At 37.2% G+C, this 23,210-nt stretch overlaps 1 protein-coding gene across 1 annotated transcript in view; it reads right to left on the bottom strand.

Moving 5' to 3' along the window:
* LOC123559575 (fibroblast growth factor receptor-like) overlaps window positions 1-23,210 on the bottom strand; it is a 117,286-nt gene that overhangs the window by 74,692 nt on the left and 19,384 nt on the right. Inside the window, exons 2-7 of the mRNA XM_053516840.1 lie at window positions 19,239-19,375; window positions 18,589-18,680; window positions 14,340-14,521; window positions 11,543-11,672; window positions 2,900-3,045; window positions 42-195 (exon numbers count right to left, since the gene is read on the bottom strand). Coding sequence (XP_053372815.1) covers window positions 42-195; window positions 2,900-3,045; window positions 11,543-11,672; window positions 14,340-14,521; window positions 18,589-18,680; window positions 19,239-19,375 — 841 coding nt within the window. The remainder of the gene's footprint in view (window positions 1-41; window positions 196-2,899; window positions 3,046-11,542; window positions 11,673-14,339; window positions 14,522-18,588; window positions 18,681-19,238; window positions 19,376-23,210) is intronic.

Below are 23,210 nucleotides of genomic sequence, written 5' to 3'. Positions count from 1 at the left end.
ATCAATGAGACACCACATTAAAGTCATTTAAATTAACATACCATTGACCTTCAGATATAAGGTCTGTGTAGCAGAACGGTCAACACCTTTCACTGTGTTTGAGACAATACACTGATAGGATCCAGTATCCATTGTAGTTAGGTAACTCAATCGGCAAGTAACAAATTTGCACGGTAGAACTTTCGACTTATTCACCTGTAAATGTAGATTATAAAATGCCTAAAAAGATAAAGAAAATTGTGCTATAAATATTATATAAACTAGTTTTTGAAGGCATGTGACCCACTTTTAAACTTGACCTAGATATCATCAAGGTGAACATTCTCACCAATTTTCATGAAGATCTCGTGAAAAATATGGCCTCTAGAGAGGTCACAAGGTTTTTCTATTTTTCGACCTACTGACCTAGTTTTTGACCGCACATGACCCAGTTACGAACCTGACCTAGATATCATCAAGCTGAACATTCTCACCAATTTTCATGAAGATCCATTGAGAAATATGGCCTCTAGAGAGGTCACAATGTTTTTTCTATTTTTAGATCTACTGACCTAGTTTTTGACCCCACGTGACCCAGTTTCGAATCTGACTTAGATATCATCAAGATGAACATTCCGACCAATATTCATGAAGATCTCATGAAAAATATGGCCTCTAGAGAGGTCACAAGGTTTTTCTATTTTTAGATCTACTGACCTAGTTTTTAACCCCACGCGACCCAGTTTCGAACTTGACCTAGATATCTTCAAGGTAAACATTCTGACTAATTTTCATGAAGATCCATTGAAAAATATCGCCTCTAGAGAGGTCACAAGGTTTTCCTATTTTTAGACCTACTGACCTAGTTTTTGACCGCACATGACCCAGTTTCGAACTTGACCTAGATATCATCAAGGTGAACATTCTGACCAATTTTCATGAAGATCCATTGAGAAATATGGCCACTAGAGAGGTCACAAGGTTTTTCTATTTTTAGATCTACTGACCTAGTTTTTGACCCCACATGACCCAGTTTCGAACTTGACCTAGATATCATCAAGGTGAACATTCTGACCAATATTCATGAAGATCTCATGAAAAATATGGCCTCTAGAGAGGTCACAAGGTTTTTCTATTTTTAGATCTACTGACCTAGTTTTTGACCACACGTGACCCAGTTTCGAACTTGACCTAGATATCATCAAGATGAACATTCTGACCAATTTTCATGAAGATGCATTGAGAAATATGGCCTCTAGAGAGGTCACAAGGTTTTTCTATTTTTAGACCTAATGACCTAGTTTTTGACCCTACGTGACCAAGTTTCGAACTTGACCTAGATATCATCAAGATAAACATTCCGACCAATATTCATGAAGATCTCATGAAAATTATGGCCTCTAGAGAGGTCACAAGGTTTTTCTATTTTTAGACCTACTGACCTAGTTTTTGACCCCACAGGACCCAGTTTCGAATTTGACCTAGATATCATCAAGGTGAACATTCTGACCAATTTTCATGAAGATCTTGTGAAATATATGGCCTCTAGAGAGGTCACAAGGTTTTTCTATTTTTAGACCTACTGACCTAGTTTTTGAAGGCACGTGACCCAGTTTCGAACTTGACCTAGATATCATCAAGATGAACATTCTGACCAACTTTCAAAAAGATCCCATGAAAAATGTGACCTCTAGAGTGGTCACAAGCAAAAGTTTACGGACGCACGGACAGACGACGGACACCGCGCGATCACAAAAGCTCACCTTGTCACTTTGTGACAGGTGAGCTAACAAGTGATACAATTTAGATTTTGACTCTCCTATTTTGTTCATTCTATATTAAAGGAGGTACCGGAAGTATACCGTAACATTGTGTGAATGCCCAACTGAAAGCTAACATAAGGATTTACAACAACGTTTACGACAAACTAAATGTGTCTGTATATTCATTCTTCTAACACAAATTCATTAAACTGTCTCTGATCCGATGCTTATTGGTTTAATAATGCTGAAATAATGAATTACCATAGAAACGCTACAAAACATTAAAAATACGTCATGATGTTACGTGTCAGTTACCGCGCAAAATTAAAAGCTCTCATCTTGAAAGTACTTTATTCTGAGCATTGTTTTATTTGAGCTATTTTTAAATAGCCATTATCGTCCAAAATATTTTAATGAGTCTTTCACTTTGAATAATTAAAATTATTTTGAATAAAAATAATTCATTTTATTTTTGCGAAAAATAGCGTTCTATTGTAATACTGGCTATGCCACTGCAGACCGATGATCACGCTTGTAGGTCACAAAACCAGTTTTGGTTCCCGGTTTGTTTTATCTTGATCTTAAAAGTGCAGTATGTAGGAACCAGTCTATGTAAAGAAAAGTACGACGCTATAACCTTTAATCCAGCAGCCAGGCCCCAAACTTTTATGAATTGATTCTAACAACATTTAGTAAATAGTTTAATTCTAAGGTTGTTTGAACGAATTTACTGTTTCTGATAGTTTGTATGTTCCAGGAACGTTGCTGTTAAACTGAGACCAGGAGATAATGATGTCACAGATATTACAGTATCAAAGGTTGATGTATGACGTGAACAAAGTGTCAATGTGAGATCAAATCTATTAACATTTAAGCCTTCCACTATATAAATCATGAACTTCATTAAATGCAGTATGATTTTTACTGTATGTGACTTCATTTATTCTGTGCCGCGTAGTGATAAAGACAATATTGTCATAGCTGAAAATCTCAGATATTTGACGTTAATTGTGAATTATTATTAATTCAGTTGTGTGTGTATTTCAAGTTTTGTGGAGGATACATGTGTAAAGACTATAACAGACAAAATTCATACCAAGGAGAATACTAAATGAACTAAGCATGAAAATTTATATTATAATATCATAAAACACAACCTTTTTGGGGAAGAATTTCCAGGTCCAGTTAGGTCGAGGGTTACCATGAGCTTCACAAGCCAATGTAATGTTCGAGCCTTCTTCTGTCTGGTGATTGTGTTCTTCTGTCCAAGGGAAAGTTCTCAAGTGTGAAATGTAGGGAACATCTGTCAAGACAAATTACCTGATACATTAATACGCACAAATGAAATACAACAGGCATAGAAATAGAACATACGCAGGCACAAAAATAGAACATACAACAGGCATCAGACACAGAAATAGAACATACACAACACAGAACAGGCACAAAACAAGAGGACCATGATGGTCCTGAATCGCTCACCTGTCCCAACATGACCCAGTTTTGAACTGAGTATGACGTGGTTTTTTTCCTATTATTTGACATAGTGACCTAGTTTTTGAGCTCATGTGACCCAGTTTTGAACCTGACCTAGATATCATAAAGATGAACATTCAGACCAACCTTCATACAGATCCCATGAAAAATATGGCCTCCAGAGAGGTCACAAGGTTTTTTCATTATTTGACCTACTGACCTAGTTATTGATGGCACGTGACCCAGTTTCAAACTTGACCTAGATATCATCAAGGTGAACATTCTGACCAATTTCATGAAATCCATTCAAAAGTATGGGCTCTAGATAGGTCACAAGGTTTTTCTATTTTTAGACCTAATGACCTAGTTTTTGACCGCAGCTGACCCAGTTTCAAACTTGACCTAGATATCATCAAGATGAACATTCAGACCAACTTTCATACAGATCCCTGAAAAATATGGCCTCTAGAGAGGTCACAAGGTTTTTCTATTATTTGACCTACTGACCTAGTTTTTAAAGGCACGTGACCCAGTTTCGAACTTGACCTAGATATCATCAAGGTGAACATTCAGACCAATTTTCATGAAGATCTTGTGAAAAATATGGCCTCTAGAGAGGTCACAAGGTTTTTCTATTTTTAGACCTACTGACCTAGTTTTTAACCACAGTTGACCCAGTTTCGAACCTGGCCTAGTTATCATCAAGATGAACATTCAGACCAATCTTCATACAGATCCCATGAAAAATATGGCCTCTAGAGAGGTCACAAGTTTTTTTTTAATATTTGACCTACTGACCTAGTTACTGATGGCACATGACCCAGTTTCGAACCTGGCCTAGATATCATCAAGGTGAACATTCTGACCAATTTTCATGAAGATCCATTCAAAAGTATGACCTCTAGAGAGGTCACAAGGTTTTTCTATTTTTAGACCTACTGACCTAGTTTTTGACCGCATGTGACCCAGTTTCGAACTTGACCTAGATATCATCAAGATGAACATTCAGACGAACTTTCAAACAGATCCCATGAAAAATATGGCCTTTAGAGAGGTCACAAGGTTTTTCTATTATTTGACCTACTGACCTAGTTTTTGACCGCACGTGACCCAGTTTCGAACTTGACCTAGATATCATCAAGGTGAACGTTCTGACCAATTTTCATGAAGATCTTGTGAAATATATGGCCTCTAGAGAGGTCACAAGGTTTTTCCATTTTTAGATCTACTGACCTAGTTTTTGATGGCACGTGACCCAGTTTCGAATTTGACCTAGATATCATCAAGGTAAACATTCTGACTAATTTTCATGAAGATCTTGTGAAATATATGGCCTCTAGAGAGGTCACAAGGTTTTTCCATTTTTAGATCTACTGACCTAGTTTTTGATGGCACGTGACCCAGTTTCGAATTTGACCTAGATATCATCAAGGTAAACATTCTGACCAATTTTCATGAAGATCTTGTGAAAAATATGGCCTCTAGAGAGGTCACAAGGTTTTTCTATTTTTAGACCAACTGACCTAGTTTTTGACCGCACGTGACCCAGTTTCGAACTTGACCTAGATATCATCAAGATGAACATTCTGACCAACTTTCATAAAGATCCCATGAAAAATGTGACATCTAGAGAGGTCACAAGCAAAAGTTTACGCACGGACGGACAGATGGACGCACGGACGGACGACGGACGCTGCGCGATCACAAAAGCTCACACTGTCACTTTGTGACATGTGAGCTAAAAAGAACATACAACAGGCATCGGACATAGAAATAGAACATACAACAGGCACCAGACATAGAAATAGAACAAACAGCAGGCACCAGACATAGAAATAGAACATACAACAGGCATCAGACATAGAAATAGAACATACAACAGGCATCAGACATAGAAATAGAACATACAACAGGCATAGAAACAGAACATACAACAGGCATAGCAATGGAACATGCAACAGGAACAAAAACATCAGAACATACAATAGGCATCAGACATAGAAATAGAACATACAATAGGCACAGAAAAAGAACATGCAACAGGCATAGAAACAGAACATACAACAGAACATACAACAGGCACAGAAATAGAACATACAACAGGCACAGAACAAGAGCTGTCACTAATGGTGACAAATGCCCCCGCAGGGCCTTGACCTTTGACCTGGTGACCTTGACCTTTGACCTGGTGACCCCAAGGTCAGTAGGGGTCGTGTACTTAATAAGTACTATCAGCATGTGAAGTTTGAAGGTCCTGGGTGCGGTGGTTCGCGAGTAAAGTGCCTTCATGCAAAAAGTTAACATTGGCCTCTGTGACCTTGACCTTTGACCCGGTACCCCAAAGTCAGTAGAGGTCGTGTACTCAATAAGTACTATCAGCATGTGAACTTTGAAGGTCCTGTGTGCAGTGGTTCGCAAGTAAAGTGCCTTCATGCAAAAAGTTAACATTGGCCCGTGACCTTGACCTTTTACCTGGTGACCCCAAAAGTCAGTAGGGACCGTGTACTCAGTAAGTACTATCAGCATGTGAAGTTTGAAGGTCCTGGGTGCAGTGGTTCGCGAGTAAAGCGCCTACATGCAAAAAGTTAACGTTGTGACGAACGAACGAGTTAACATTGGCTCCTGTGACCTTGACCTTTGACCTGGTGACCCAAAAGTCAGTATGGGTCATGTACTCAATAAATACAATCAGCACGAGAAGTCTGAAGGTCCTGGGTACAGTGGTTCGCGAGTAAAGTGCCTTCATGTAAAAAGTTAACGCTGTGACAAAAGAACGAGTAAACATTGGACCCTATGACCTTGACCTTTGACCTGGTGACCCCAAAGTCAGTAGGGGTCATGTACTCAATAAGTACTATCAGCATTTGAAGTTTGAAGGTCCTGGGTGCAGTGGTTCGCGAGTAAAGTGCCTTCATGCAAAAAGTTACCTTTGTGACGAACGGATGGACAGTTGAAAACTAATACGCCTCCCTTCGGGGGTATAAAAAGAACATACAATAGGAATAGAGATAAAACATACAACAGACACAGAAATAGAACATACAGCAGGCACTGAAATAGAACATACAACAGACATAGAAACAGAACATACAACAGGCATAGAGATAAAACATACAACAGGCACAAAAGAAGAACATACAACAGGCATAGAAATAGAACATACAACAGTCATAGAAATATAACATACAACAGACACAGAAATAGAACATACAGCAGGCACTGAAATAGAACATACAACAGACATAGAAACAGAACATACAACCGGCATAGAAATATAATATACAACAGGCACAGAAATAGAACATACAACAGACACAGAAATAGAACATACAACAGGCACAGAAATAGAACATACAACAGGCATAGAAATAGAACATACAACAGGCATAGAAACAGAACATACAACAGGCACTCAAAAAGAACATACAACATGCATTGAAAAAGAACATACAACAGACTAAAAATAGAAGAAATGGAACACACAACAGGCTCAGAAATAGAACATACAACAGACATAGAAATAGACCATACAATAGGCACTGAAATAGAACATACAACAGGCACTGAAATAGAACATACAACAGGCACAGAAATAAAACATACAACAGGCATAGAAATAGAACATACAACAGGCATAGAAATAAAACATACAACAGACAAAGAAATAGAACATACAACAGGCATTGAAATAGAACATGCAACAGACACAGAAATAGAACATATAACAGGCATTGAAATAGAACATGACACAGACATAGAAATAGAACATACAACAGGCACAGAAATAGACCATACAACAGGCACAGAAATAGAACATACAACAGGCACAGAAATAGAACATACAAAGGGCATTGAAATAGAACATACAACAGGCATAGAAATAGAACATACATCAGGCATAGAAAGAGAATATACAACAGATATTGAAATAGAACATACAACAGGCATAGAAATAGAACATACATCAGGCATAGAAATAGAACATACAACAGGCACAGAAATAGAACATACAACAGGCATAGAAATAGAACATACAACAGACATTGAAATAGAACATTCAACAGGCACAGAAATACAACATACAACAGACACAGAAATATAACATACAAAGGCATTGAAATAGAACATACAACAGGCATAGAAATAGAACATACAACAGGCACAGAAATAGAACATACAACAGGCACAACAGGCATAGAAATAGAACATACAACAGACACAGAAATATAACATACAACAGACATTGAAATAGAACATACAACAGGCACAAAAATAGAACATACAACAGACACAGAAATAGAACATACAACAGGCATTGAAATAGAACATGCAACAGACATAGAAATAGAACATACAACAGACACAGAAATAAAACATGCAACAGGCACAGAAATAGAACATACAACAGACATTGAAATAAAGCATACAACAGGCATATAAATAGAACATACTACAGGCACAACAGGAATAGAAATAGAACATACAACAGGCATTGAAGTAGAACATACAACAGGCATAGAAATAGAACATACAACAGGCATAGAAATAGAACAAACAGGCATTGAAATAGAACATACAACAGGCACAGAAATAGAACATACAACAGGCATTGAAATAGAACATACAACAGGCACAGAAATAGAACATACAACAGGCATAGAAATAGAATATACAACAGGCATAGAAATAGAACATACAACAGACACAGAAATAGAACATACAACAGACACAGAAATATAACATACAACAGGCATTGAAATAGAACATGCAACAGACATATAAATATAACATACAACAGACACAGAAATAGAACATACAACAGGCACAGAAATAGAACATACAACAGGCACTGAAATAGAATATACAACAGACACTGAAACAGAACATACAAGAGGCACTGAAATAGAACATAGAACAGACACTGAAATAGAACATAGAACAGGCATAGAAATAGAACATACAACAGACATTGAAATAGAACATACAACAGGCACTGAAATAGAACATACAACAGGCACAGAAATAGAACATACAACAGGCATAGAAATAGAATATACAACAGGCACAGAAATAGAACATACAACAGTCACTGAAATAGAACATGCAACAGGCATAGAAATAGAACATACAACAGACATTGAAACAGAACATACAACAGGCATAGAAATAGAACATACAACAGACACTGAAATAGAACATACAACAGGCACTGAAATAGAACATGCAACAGGCACAGAAATAGAACATACAACAGGCACAGAAATAAAATATACAACAGGCACAGAAATAAAACATACAACAGTCACTGAAATAGAACATACAACAGGCATTGAAATAGAACATACAACAGGCACAGAAATAGAACATACAACAGACATTGAAATAGAACATACAACAGGCACTGAAATAGAACATACAACAGGCACAGAAATAGAGCATACAACAGGCATAGAAATAGAACATACAACAGGCACAGAAATAGAACATACAACAGTCACTGAAATAGAACATGCAACAGGCAAAGAAATAGAACATACAACAGGCATAGAAATAGAATATACAACAGGCACAGAAATAGAGCATACAACAGTCACTGAAATAGAACATGCAACAGGCATAGAAATAGAACATACAACAGGCATAGAAATAGAACATACAACAGGCATTGAAATAGAGCATACAACAGGCATAGAAATAGAACATACAACAGGCACAGAAATAGAACATACAACAGGCACTGAAATAGAACATACAACAGGCATAGAAATAGAACATACAACAGGCATAGAAATAGAACATACAACAGACACAGAAATGAGCATACAACAGGCACAGAAATAGAACATACAACAGACACTGAAATAGAACATACAACAGGCATAGAAATAGAACATACAACAGGCATTGAAATAGAACATACAACAGACATAGAAATATAACATACTACAGACACAGAAATAGAACATACAACAGGCACAGAAATAGAACATACAACAGACACAGAAATAGAACATACAACAGGCACTGAAATAGAACATACAACAGGCATAGAAACAGAACATACAACAGGCATAGAAATAGAACATACAACAGGCACTGAAATAGAACATACAACAGGCACAGAAACAGAACATACAACAGGCATAGAAATAGAACATACAACAGACACAAAAAACAGAACATACAACAGGCACAGAAATAGAACATACAACATACATTGAAATAGAACATACAACAGGCATAGAAATAGAACATACAACAGGCATAGAAATAGAACATACAACAGGCATAGAAATAGAACATACAACAGACACAGAAATAGAACATACAACAGGCACAGAAATAGAACATACAACAGACACACAAATAGAACACACAAAAGGCACAGAAACAGAACATACAACAGGGACAGAAATAGAACATACACAGGCATTGAAATAGAACATACAACAGGCATAGAAATAGAACATACAACAGGCACTGAAATAGAACATACAACAGGCATAGAAATAAAACATACAACAGGCACTGAAATAGAACATACAACAGATATCTAAATAGAACATACAACAGGCATAGAAAAAGAACATACAACAGACATTCAAATAGAACATACAACAGGCACTGAAATAGAACATACAACAGGCACAGAAATAGAACATACAATAGGCATAAAAATAGAACATACAACAGACACAGAAATAGAACATACAACAGGCATAGAAATAGAACATACAACAGACACAGAAACAGAACATACAACAGACACAGAAATAGAACATACAACAGACACAGAAACAGAACATACAACAGACACAGAAATAGAATATACAACAGGCATAGAAATAGAACATACAACAGGCATAGAAATAGAACATACAACAGACACAGAAACAGAACATACAACAGACACAGAAATAGAACATACAACAGACACAGAAACAGAACATACAACAGACACAGAAATAGAATATACAACAGGCATAGAAATAGAACATACAACAGGCATAGAAATAGAACATACAACAGACACAGAAATAGAACATACAACAAGCACAGAAATGGAACATACAACAGGCATAGAAATAGAACAAACAACAGGCACAGAAATAGAACATACAACAGACATTGAAATAGAACATACAACAGGCACTGAAATATAACATACAACAGGCATAGAAATAGAACATACAACAGACATTGAAATAGAACATACAACAGACACTTAAATAGAACATACAACAGGCACTGAAATAGAACATACAACAGGCACTGAAATAGAACATACAACAGACACAGAAATAGAACATACAACAGGCACTTAAATAGAACATACAACAGGCATAGAAATAGAACATACAACAGGCACTGAAATAGAACATACAACAGACATTGAAACAGAACATACAACAGACACTGAAATAGAACATACAACAGGCATATAAATAGAACATATAACAGGCATAGAAATAGAACATACAACAGGCACTGAAATAGAACATACAACAGGCACAGAAATAGAACATACAACAGACATTGAAATAGAACATACAACTGGCATAAAAATAGAACATACAACAGGCATTGAAATAGAACATACAACAGGCATAGAAATATAACATACAATAGACACAGAAATAGAACATACAACAGGCACAGAAATAGAACATACAACAGACATTGAAATAGAGCATACAACAGGCATAGAAATATAACATACAACAGGCATAGAAATAGAACATACAACAGGCATAGAAATATAACATACAACAGACACAGAAATGGAACATACAACAGGCACAGAAATAGAACATACAACAGACACTGAAATAGAACATACAACAGGCATAGAAATAGAACATACAACAGGCACTGAAATAGAACATACAACAGGCATTGAAACAGAACATACAACAGGCATAGAAATAGAACATACAACAGACATTGAAATAGAACATACAACAGACATAAACATACAATAGGCATAGAAATAGAACATACAACAGGCATTGAAATTTAACATACAACAGACATAGCAATACACTTGTTAATGAGTGTAAGGCCTGCAACACTGTCAAATCATTCAGAACAATTTGTCCCTCATTTAACAAATCTTTAAATTATTTATAATACAATTAAATGAAATATAAACGGCAATATGACTGTTTGACACTGGTCCTGTGAGCTTGACTTTCTTTAGGTTTGAACTTAACACCATCATATGCAAAGTTTTGGAATAAACATGACACTTCAGAATCTGATGAAACTGATTATCAATATATAATTGGCTAACTTCAAGGCCCTGCAACAACTGTATAACTTACATTGAACACTTTCTGGTTTGAACATGGTTGTACAATTATATGTTGAAGATATGTTGACAAATGAGGCAGAACATGTAAACAGCTTTCCATCTATCATATGTTGTAAGCCAAGGGTGACACTTGAGGAAACCTGCAAATTAACAGCTCTACAAATTACAAAATAGTAAGAAACATTGATGTTACCATATGCTTCAAGACAGATAACTCAATTTAAATCTCAAACACTGGATTGGCCTTGTTTCTCTATATATGAATGACTGACAACTCACAGACATGCACACTATCAAGCTTTTCCTGAACTATAATTAGATAATGACGTACTGGAAATGCCACTGGGAATACTGCCGAGTTCCTACCATATGAACGAAGCTACAAACAAGATGGTAATTGACCCTAAAGTGCTCACCTACATACAAGGCTTTAAGTGTCTTTGTATAAGAACAGAGTTAGGTTTCTTCTATGTTAGCCTATATTATATACATGTCACACACACTTTTGAACCTAGGGCAATAATTTGAATAATTATGGTACACATTACAAATCTGATATCACATGCCAAATATCAAGGCTCTAGCTATTATTCATTCAGAGAAGAAAAGTGACCACACCCCCGGCAGCTATGTTTTTGACAAAGCAAACAAACTGAACAATCTTGGTAGAGGGTCACACAAGAACCATCTGTGCAAAATTATTTTAAATTCGGGCTAGCAGTTTCACACAAAAAAGATTTTTAAAGTTTCCATATTAATTATATACATATAGGGAAAAGTGACCACGCCCTCTGGCAGCCATGTTTTTTGAAGAATAAAATTATTTGAACAATCTTGGTAGAGGGTCACACAAGGACCATTTGTGTAAAATTATTTTAAAATCAGTCCAGCAGTTTCACACAAGAAGATTTTTAAAGTTTCAACTATATACATATAGGGAAAAATGACCACGCCTCTGGCGGCCGGGTTTTTTGACGAATCATAATAATTTGAATAATCGTTGTAGAGGGTAGCATAAGGACCATTTGTGTGAAATTATTTCAAAATCGGACCATCGGTTTAGGAGGAGATGTCATTTGAAGTTTTTTTTCTATTTTCAGCTCTGGCAGCCCTTATGTGCAACCAAGCGGAACCATTTGAACAATTTTGGTAGAGGACCACCCAAGTAACATCATGGCCAAATTTCATCAAAATCAAGTTAGTGGTTTTGGAGGAGATGTCTTTTAAACACAAATGTTGACGATGGACGACTTGATGCACGGACGGACGACGGACACTGTGTGATCGCAATATCTCACCATGAGTACTTCGTGCTCAGGTGAGCTAAAAACCTGTTAATTTTGATAGCATGTTTCCAACTGTTATTGCCACTGTCAAAAGCAGGAGGCCCAAATGGGCCGCCAAAGTCACTCACCTGGAGAAAACCTTAACCATCTGACTTTGCTTCTAACTAGGTTTTGTGAAAATCCTTTAAGCTGTTCATTATAACCAAAGTTATATAAAGGCTTTTTTCTATGAGTTTCAAACTTAAACCGTGGATTCTAGTGTTAACAAGATTTTCCTTTGATCTTGCCTGACCTAATTTTTTATCCCACATGACCCAGTTTCGAACTTGACCTAGAGATCATCAAGACAAACATTCTGACCAAGTTTCATAAAGATTGAGTCACAACTGTGGCCTCTACAGTGTTCACAAGCTTTGATTTGACTGGCTCACCTAGTTTTTGACCCCACATGACCCAGATTCAAACTTGACCTAGAGATCATCAAGACAAATATTCTTACTAATTCTCATGAGTTTCAAACTTAAAATGTGGTCTCTAGAGTGTTAACAAGATTTTCTTTTGATCTGGCCTAGTGACTTAGTTTTTGACCCCACATAACCCAGTTTTGAACCTGGCCTAAAGATCATCAAGATTAACATTCTGACAAAGTTTCACGAAGATAGGGTCATAAATGTGGCCTCTAGAGTGTTAACAAGGCAAATGTTGACAGACAATGGAGGACAATGACCGGTCCTTAGTAGAGAAGAAATTTTCGATATTATTAGTTCTAAAAGAGTTGTTGGCTTATGACAAAGCATGTATATACCAGGGATTCCACTAGACCTGAAAACCCAAGAGTCCCAGGACCATTGGGTCCAAATTTTGAAGGGTCTTTTTCCAAAATACAGGAGTCCTGTCCAAACACATTGATATAATTGACTATAAAATTTTCTTATATAGTTATAAGCAACTGGTAATACAATAAAACCAAGATTATGTTACAACATAATAAAAATGTCTGTTTCAGGTCACATTGTAAACTAATATTTATCAAAAATCATGTTATACTGATTAGGTCTTTCATCAATATTTCATTAACAGAAAAGTTCTATAAACTGCTATAACACTCTTTTAAAATTATATCCAAAAGGTACAATCTGGATACTGGTACACTTTCGGAATGTCGTCTGAGAGCGGTTTTTGCTCAGATTACTTGACCCACTAGGGTAAACCAGAGATAATTCCTCAAATTTTAAGTTATTTATCATAAAATATTGCATTAAAAGTCAGCTTTTTTGTAAGAATTTTAGAAAAATTGCATATGACATCGGGTGTAATTAGAATCGTGAACGGACATTCTAAACTTATTTTCGAAATTCATTTATTTTGTTGATTAAGACAACCTTAAGATTCCAAAACTATTAATGAGTTTGTAGTGCACACTTATTAAATGGAGACAGGTTTTTACTACTGACCAAATTTATATAAGTAGTCAAGTAATAATAATTTCTATAAGGCAAAGTAATAGATGATGATTTTTACCAAGTTAGCCGAGTTTTCTTGTTTGAACCTCAAATGATCATAATCCACATGCCATCTGGGTAAAGTCCAATCTAACTTTGGTTTCTGGTTACCATGGAAACCCATTGTGCATGTCAAGGTCACAGAGTCCCCTTCATAGTAGATTGGACCATCATTGCTCTTGGTACAGACAGGAATTGTATCTGAAACACCATCAAAGAAAACCTTCAGAACTTTTACTCTCTGATTTCTAGGTTGAAAAAACATTCTAATTTATACAACCTTTATAAAGAAGATGTCTGAAAATTCCAGATTTGCATTAAGGATAACATGGAGTAATAGGCCTCAATTTCACCAAAAGCGTACATACAACTTGATAATTTAATCTTTAAAAGTGTCAAATGATAGAAATAAGGTGCATATTGACAAGTTATATAGTGACAGAAGTTCTCAAAATTTTCCTTTAGATTACCTCCCAGGATAATTTTGGTTTTTCATGAGTTATCTCCCCTGAAAACTAAAAAAAAAAAAATGATTCTCTTTTTCCCTATGGGAGATTTTAGATTTCTTTTTGATATTTGCATCAGAATCGTATAATGGCAGCTTTCTACCGCAACATTTTCTCCAAACTCAAGTTCAGATTCTCATAATCAAAGAAATCATATATTTCCCATAGGCATGAATGTTAACTTCAATACCAACTAGAAAATGCTTTTGTAAAAAAGCCCATGTCTCCTCCAATGCAAAGTCCTATAGGCAAGAAGTCAATAGGGGTCAGGAGCGAAAGTCAAAGAGACACTGATGGTTGGCTGCAATAGGGATCATCTACTTGGCATGTCCAGTCATCCCGCTAAATTTCAACACTCTTGGCCTAGTGGTTCTCAAGTCACTGTTCAGGTTCTTGTGACCTTGACCTTTGATCAAGTGACCTCAAAATAAATAGGGGTCATCTACTCTGCATGTCCAATCATCCTAATAAGTTTCAACATTTTAGGTCAAGTGGTTCTCAAGTTATTTCCAAAAAATGATTTTACATGAACAGGCCACTGTGACCTTGACCTTTAATAGACTGACCCCAAAATCAATAGGGGTCATCTACTCTGCATGTTCAATCATCCTATGAAGTTTCAACATTCTGGGTCAAGTGGTTCTCAAGTTATTCATCGGAACTGGTTATCAATGTTCAGGCCCCTGTGACCTTGACCTTTAACGGAGTGACCCCAAAAACAATAGGGGTCATTTACTCTGCATGAACAATCATCCTATGAAGTTTCAACATTCTGGGTTGAGAGGTTCTCAAGCTATTGATTGGAAATGGTTTTCCATGTTCAGGCACCTGTGGCCTTGTCCTTTAACAGAGTGACCCTAAAATCGTTAGGGGCCATCTACTCTGCATGACCAATCATCCTATGAAGTTTCATCATTCTGGGTCAAGTGGTTCTCAAGTTACTGACCGGAAATGGTTTTCAATGTTCAGGCCCCTGTGACCTTGACCTTTCACAGAGTGAACCCAAAATGGTTAGGGGTCATCTACTCTGCATGACCAATCATCCTATTAAGATTCAACATTCTGGGTCAAGTGGCTCTCAAGTTACTGACCGGAAATGGTGTTCAATGTTCAGGCCCCTGTGACCTTGACCTTTAAAGGAGTGACCCCAAAATCTATAGGGGCCATCTACTTTGCATGTACAATCATCCTATGAAATTTCAACATTCTGGGTCAAGTGGTTCTCTAGTTATTGATCGGAAATGGTTTTCAATGTTCAGGCCCCTGTGACCTTGACCTTTGAAGGAGTGACCCCAAAATCAATAGGGGTCATCTACTCTTCATGACCAATCATCCTATGAAGTTTCAACATTCTGGGTCAAGTGGTTCTCTAGTTATTGATCAGAAATGGTTTTCAATGTTCAGGCCCCTGTGACCTTGACCTTTGACAGAGTGACCCCAAATCAATAGGGGACATCTACTCTTCATGACCAATCATCCTATGAAGTTTCAACATTCTGGGTCAAGTGGTTCTCTAGTTATTGATCAGAAATGGTTTTCAATGTTCAGGCCCCTGTGACCTTGACCTTTGACGGAGTGACCCCAAAATCAATAGGGGTCATCTACTCTTCATGACCAATCACCCTATGAAGTTTCAACATTCTGGGTCAAGTGGTTGTCTAGTTATTGATCGGAAATGGTTTTCAATGTTCAGGCCCCTGTGACCTTGACCTTTGACAGAATGACCCCAAAATCAATAGGGGTCATCTACTCTTCATGACCAATCATCCTATGAAGTTTCAACATTCTGGGTCAAGTGGTTCTCTAGTTATTGATCGGAAATGGTTTTCAATGTTCAGGCCCCTGTGACCTTGACCTTTGACGGAGTGACCCCAAAAACAATAGGGGTTGTCTACTCCAGCAGCGCTACAACCCTATGAAGTTTGAAGGTTTTAGGTCAAATGGTTCTCCAGTTATTGCTCGGAAATGAAGTGTGACGTACGGACGGACGGACAGGGCAAAAACAATATGTCTCCTGGGGGAGACATAATTATCTCCCCAAAAATGATAAAATTTGAAAAATCTCTAGGTGAAAAGTTTTTAATTTTGAATGTCTTTAAAGTGACCAAATTTCATTTAAATATTACCATCAAGTTACAAGATATGAAATATGGCTATTACACCATGTTATCCTTATGTTTAACAATTAAATCCTGGCTTTGGAAAATTTTACCAGAATCAATTTTTCCACCTTTTTTTGTTTTGGATTTAGCACCCTTTTTCACCAGTATTTCAGTTAAGTAACAGGCACTTAAGTTAATCTAACCAGTATTCCTGGAGTCATCAAAGTTAGAATAAGCAGTGTTTCGCTGTAGACAAGTTTGAACTTTCACAACACTGTATACACTGAGGTACACACAATACTACACAATGAAGTAGCTTCTCTGAGGTACACACAATATCACACAGTGATGTAGCTACACTGAGTTACACACTCTACACAGTAATGTAGCTACACTGAGGTACACACAATACTACACAGTGATGTAGCTACACTGAGGTACACACAATACTACAAAGTGATGTAGCTACACTGAGGTACACACTATACTACAAAGTGATGCAGCTACACTGAGGTACACACAATACTACACAGTGATGTAGCTACACTGAAGTACCCACAATACTACAAAGTGATGTAGCTACACTCAGGTACAAACAATACTACACAGTGATGTAGCTACACTGAGGTACACACAATACTGCAAAGTGATGTAGCTACACTGAGGTACACACAAAATTACAAAGTGATGTAGCTACACTAAGGTAAAAACAATACTACAAAGTGATGCAGCTACACTGAGGTACACACAATACACACAGTGATGCAGCTACACTGAGGTACACAAAAAATTACACAGTGATGCAGGTACCCTGAGGTACACACTACTACAAAGAGATGTAGCTACACTGAGGTACACACAATACTACAAAGTGATGCAGCTACACTGAGGTACACATAATATTACACAGTGATGTAGCTACATTAAGGTACACACAATACACACAGTGATGCAGCTACATTGAGGTACACACACAATTACACAGTGATGTAGCTACACTGAGGTACACACAATATTACACAATGATGTAGCTACACTGAGGTACACACAATACTACACAGTGATGTAGCTTCACTAAGGTAAACACAATACACACAGTGATGCAGCTACACTGAGGTACACACAATACTACACAGTGATGCAGGTACACTGAGGTACACACAATACTACAAAGTGATGTAGCTACACTGAGGTACACACAATACTACAAAGTGATGTAGCTACACTGAGGCACACATAATACTACAGTGATGTAGCTACACTAAGGTACACACAATACTACACAATGATGCAGCTACACTGAGGTACACACAATACTACACAGTGACACAGCTAGACTGAGGTACACACAATACTACACAGTGATGTAGCTACACTGAGTTACACACAATACTACACAGAGATGTAGCTACACTGAGGTACACATAAAAATTACACAGTGATGTAGCTACACTGAGGTACACACAATACTATACAGTGATGTAGCTACACTGAGGTACACACAATACTGCAAAGTGATGTAGCTACACTGAGTTAAACAAAATACTAAACAGTGATGTAACTACACTGAGGTACACACAACACTACAAAGTGATGTAGCTACACTGAAGTACACACAATAGTATAAAGTGATGCAGCTACACTGAGGTACACAAAATACTGGACAGTGATGTAGCTACACTGAGGTACACACAATACTTCAGTGATGTTGCTACACTGAGGTACACACAATACTTCAGTGATGTTGCTACACTGAGGTACACACAATACTTCAGTGATGTAGCTACACTGAGGTACACACAATACTTCAGTGATGTAGCTACACTGAGGTACACACAATACTTCAGTGATGTTACTACACTGAGGTACACACAATACTTCAGTGATGTTGCTACACTGAGGTACACACAATACTTCAGTGATGTAGCTACACTGAGGTACACACAATACTTCAATGATGTAGCTACACTGAGGTACACACAATACTACAATGATGTAGTTGTAGCTACACTGAGGTATACACAATACTTCAGTGATGTTACTACACTGAGATACACACAATACTTCAGTGATGTTGCTACACTGAGGTACACACAATACTTCAGTGATGTAGCTACACTGAGGTACACACATACTTCAATGATGTAGCTACACTGAGGTACACACAATACTACAATGATGTAGCTACACTGAGGTACACACAATACTTCAGTGATGTTGCTACACTGAGGTACACACACTACTTCAGTGATGTAGCTACACTGAGGTACACACAATACCATACAGTGATGTAGCTACACTGAGGTATACACAATACCATACAGTGATGTTGCTACACTGAGGTACATACAATACTTCAGTGATGTAGCTACACTGAGGTACACACAATACTTCAGTGATGTAGCTACACTAAGGTACACACAATACCATACAGTGATGTTGCTACACTGAGGTACACACAATACCATACAGTGATGTAGCTACACTGAGGTACACACAATACCATACAGTGATGTTGCTACACTGAGGTACACACAATACTTCAGTGATGTTGCTACACTGAGGTACACACAATACTTCAGTGATGTTGCTACGCTGAGGTACACACAATACTTCAGTGATGTAGCTACACTGAGGTACACACAATACCATACAGTGATGTTGCTACACTGAGGTACACACAATACCATACAGTGATGTTGCTACACTGAGGTACACACAATACCATACAGTGATGTAGCTACACTGAGGTACACACAATACCATACAGTGATGTAGCTACACTGTGGTATGCACAATACTACACAGTGATGTAGCTTCACTGAGGTACACACAATACTTCAATAATGTAGCTACACTGAGGCACACACAATACTTCAGTGATGTAGCTACACTGAGGTACACACAATACTTCAGTGATGTAGCTACACTGAGGTACGCACAATACTACACAGTGATGTAGCTTCACTGAGGTACACACAATATTTCACTGTGATGTAGCTACACTGAGGTACACACAATACCATACAGTGATGTAGCTTCAATAAAGTATGCACAATACTACACAGACATGTAGTTTCACTGAGGTACGAATGAAACTACACAGTGATGTAGCTTCACTGAGGTACACACAATACTTCACTGTGATGTATCTACACTGAGGTAAACACAATACTACACTGTGATGTAGCTACACTGTCGTACGCACAATACTACACAGACATGTAGCTTCACTGAGGTATGCACAATACTACACAGACATGTAGCTTCACTAAAGTATACACAATACTTCACTGAGATGTAGCTACACTGAGATACACACAATACTGATGTAGCTTCACTGAGGTACACACAATACTTCACTGTGATGTAGCTACACTGCTATACACACAATATACACTGTGATGTAGCTACACTGAGTTACACACACTACTACACTGTGATGTAGCTTCACTGAGGTATGCACAATACTACACAGACATGTAGCTTCCCTGAGGTATGCATACTACTACACAGATATGTAGGTTCACTGAGGTACACATAATACTTCACTGTGGTGTAGCTACACTGAGGTACATACAATATTACACTGTGATGTAGCTACACTGACGTACATACAATACAATACAGCAATGTAGCTACATTGAGGTACATACAATACTATACAGCAATGTAGCTACACTGAGGTACATACAATACTATACAGCAATGTATCTACACTAATATACACGCAATATTACACAGTAATGTAACTGGAGTACACTGAGGTACACACAATATTACACAGTAATGTAACTGGAGTACACTGAGGTACACACAATATTACACAGTGATGTAACTGGAGTACACTGAGGTACACACAATATTACACAGTGATGTAACTGGGGTATGTTATTACTTTTTGCAAAGCAATGAAAAAGCTTAAAAAAAAACCAAGGGAGAATTCCTTGAAACACAAGGTTGTGCCTCAGTGTAACTGTCTGAATACATCCTGGCTTTTTTAATGCAACAATATAATTGAGCAGTTTGCTGTTTTCCCCAAGAATATTTATTGACTTTGCGGAAAGAGATTCTATGATACCTTGACAGCTGATCTGAAAATCAGAACTGCAGGCAATGTAACTAATTAATTCTCTTGCTTGCAGACAAATTTTGTTTCTACTTGCTTGGAAATGAAATTGTCACAGCAGTATGTCTTAACTTGTTCTGTTAATAAAAAAACATTTCACTCCACTTGACAAATGGCCCTTCATTCTTAGTTATTGTTAAAAGAATGATCATCAAATGAAATATTACTTATGAATAAACTGTCTTTTAAAAGATGTGGGGCCTATAAAATTCAATTTCAAATATGCAAATAGAATAATGCTTTATGTGACAAATAACATGGTATTAAACCGGCTTGGTCTTAATTCAGAATGTAATTAAAATTGTATTTTTAGTAAATTATTTTCAACAAATGAATTATTTATAACTTCTCCGGGGCTTTGTTTAGAAATAAAAACCAAAACTGCTTTCAGCAAAACAATGTAATGAATAATTCTTCTAGGGATAATCATTAATTCTTAATGACAGTACTATGTGACTGGTCTCATTTAATCATTGTTATTGATTTTGTCTAAGTCATAAAGTCTCTGCAACCAGTCTGCTCCCATCCTTGACACTTGTGAAGCAGACTATGTTTATTGCATTAATTTAACATCTGCTGCAAAACTCCGTATGTGCCTAGAAACACTTTCATGATGTCTTAATCTAAACATTATTTGTAATCAGCCACAAGTGTTGAAATAACTAAACATTAAAAAAAAAAACAAGGCAATCAGTAACACCGATGGATACTCAGTCATGGAAGTTGTGTTAAGGAGAAATGTGGTCAGAAAGAGTTGTGGTTCTTTAACACTGCACTCTCTTCCACTGATCTCTATGAATAATGTAAAATATGAAGTCAATAGCTTACATAGTATTATTCGAATTAGGCCCCTGACAAGGTTTTCAAAATAGGGAGATAATTCAAAAATGGGATCACTTATAGTTATGGTTCCTTTTCACTGCACTCCCTCACAATGAGCTCTACCAATCTGTAAAGTATGCAGTCAATAACTTACACAGCAATCAAGTTATGCCACTTGTCACTGCACTTTCTCACAAGGAGGTCTATCAGAGTATAAAGTTACAACTTGGTACCTTTAATACTTTTCGAGTTATCCTCCGGACATCAAGTATCAAAGAAGAGGGTCATGATGACCCTGGATCGCTCACCTGAGTAATATGAGCTACATGTTTCAAATGTCAAACTGATGTTAAAATATTAAGAAAGTCAGTAGGTCACATTCATGGTCAAAGAAAGTCAAGTTTTACGACTGGTGTGCAAAACTGTGTATGTCATCCAAATTTCAAGGCTGTATCTTAAAAAACAAGAAAGTAGGTCAGCAGATCAAGGTCACAGTCAAGTGACATCATATTACTTGGGGTCAGCAGATAATTATAATCAAACAGTCTTGGAAATAGGATCAGATAATTTTTTAAGTATTTTTTCCTATATAACTCATGACCATGGGGCGGGGCCTCTTTTAAACCCAGAGGCATAATTTGAATAATTTTGGTAGAGGACAACTAGGCAATGCAATATACCAAATATCAAAAGCCTAGGCCTTTCAGTTTCAGACAAGAAGATTTTTTAAGTTTTTTCCTAAAACTCTGGACCCTAGGGTGGGGCCTCTTTTCACCCCAGGGTAATAATTTGAACAACCTTAGTAGAGAACAACAAAGCAATGCTACATACTAAATATAAAAGGCCTAGGTCTTGTGGTTTCAGACAAGTAGACTTTTAAGTTTTTTCCTATACAAGTCAATGTAAAACTTGGGACCCCAGGGCAGGGTCTCTTTTCACCCCAGGTGTACAATTTGAACAATTTTGGTAAAGGACCATAAGACAATGCTACAAACCAAATATCAAAGGCCTATGTCTTGTGGTTTCAGACAAGAACGTTCTTAAACTTTTTTTCCTATTTAAGTCTATGTAAAACTTGGGACCCCCAGGGGTGGGGCCATATCTGACTCTAGGGGGTTAATTTGAACAACCTCGGTAGAGGGCCATTAGATGATGCTCCAAATATCAAAGCCCTTGGCCGTGTGGTTTTGTACAAGAAACTTTTCAAAGTTTTCCCTATATAAGTCTATACAAGAGCGCTGCCAAGCGGGGCAATATACGCCCGAAGGCTTACATCATAGGATGGGAGCAAAATTTAAAGAACTTGACTGTTGTAGCCCCAAAGGACTGGA

Source organism: Mercenaria mercenaria, chromosome 10, assembly GCF_021730395.1.
Source record: "Mercenaria mercenaria strain notata chromosome 10, MADL_Memer_1, whole genome shotgun sequence".
NCBI classification, from domain to species: domain Eukaryota; kingdom Metazoa; phylum Mollusca; class Bivalvia; order Venerida; family Veneridae; genus Mercenaria; species Mercenaria mercenaria.
Note: the sequence above shows the minus strand (reverse complement) of the source record. Positions and strands in the feature narration are given on the sequence as shown.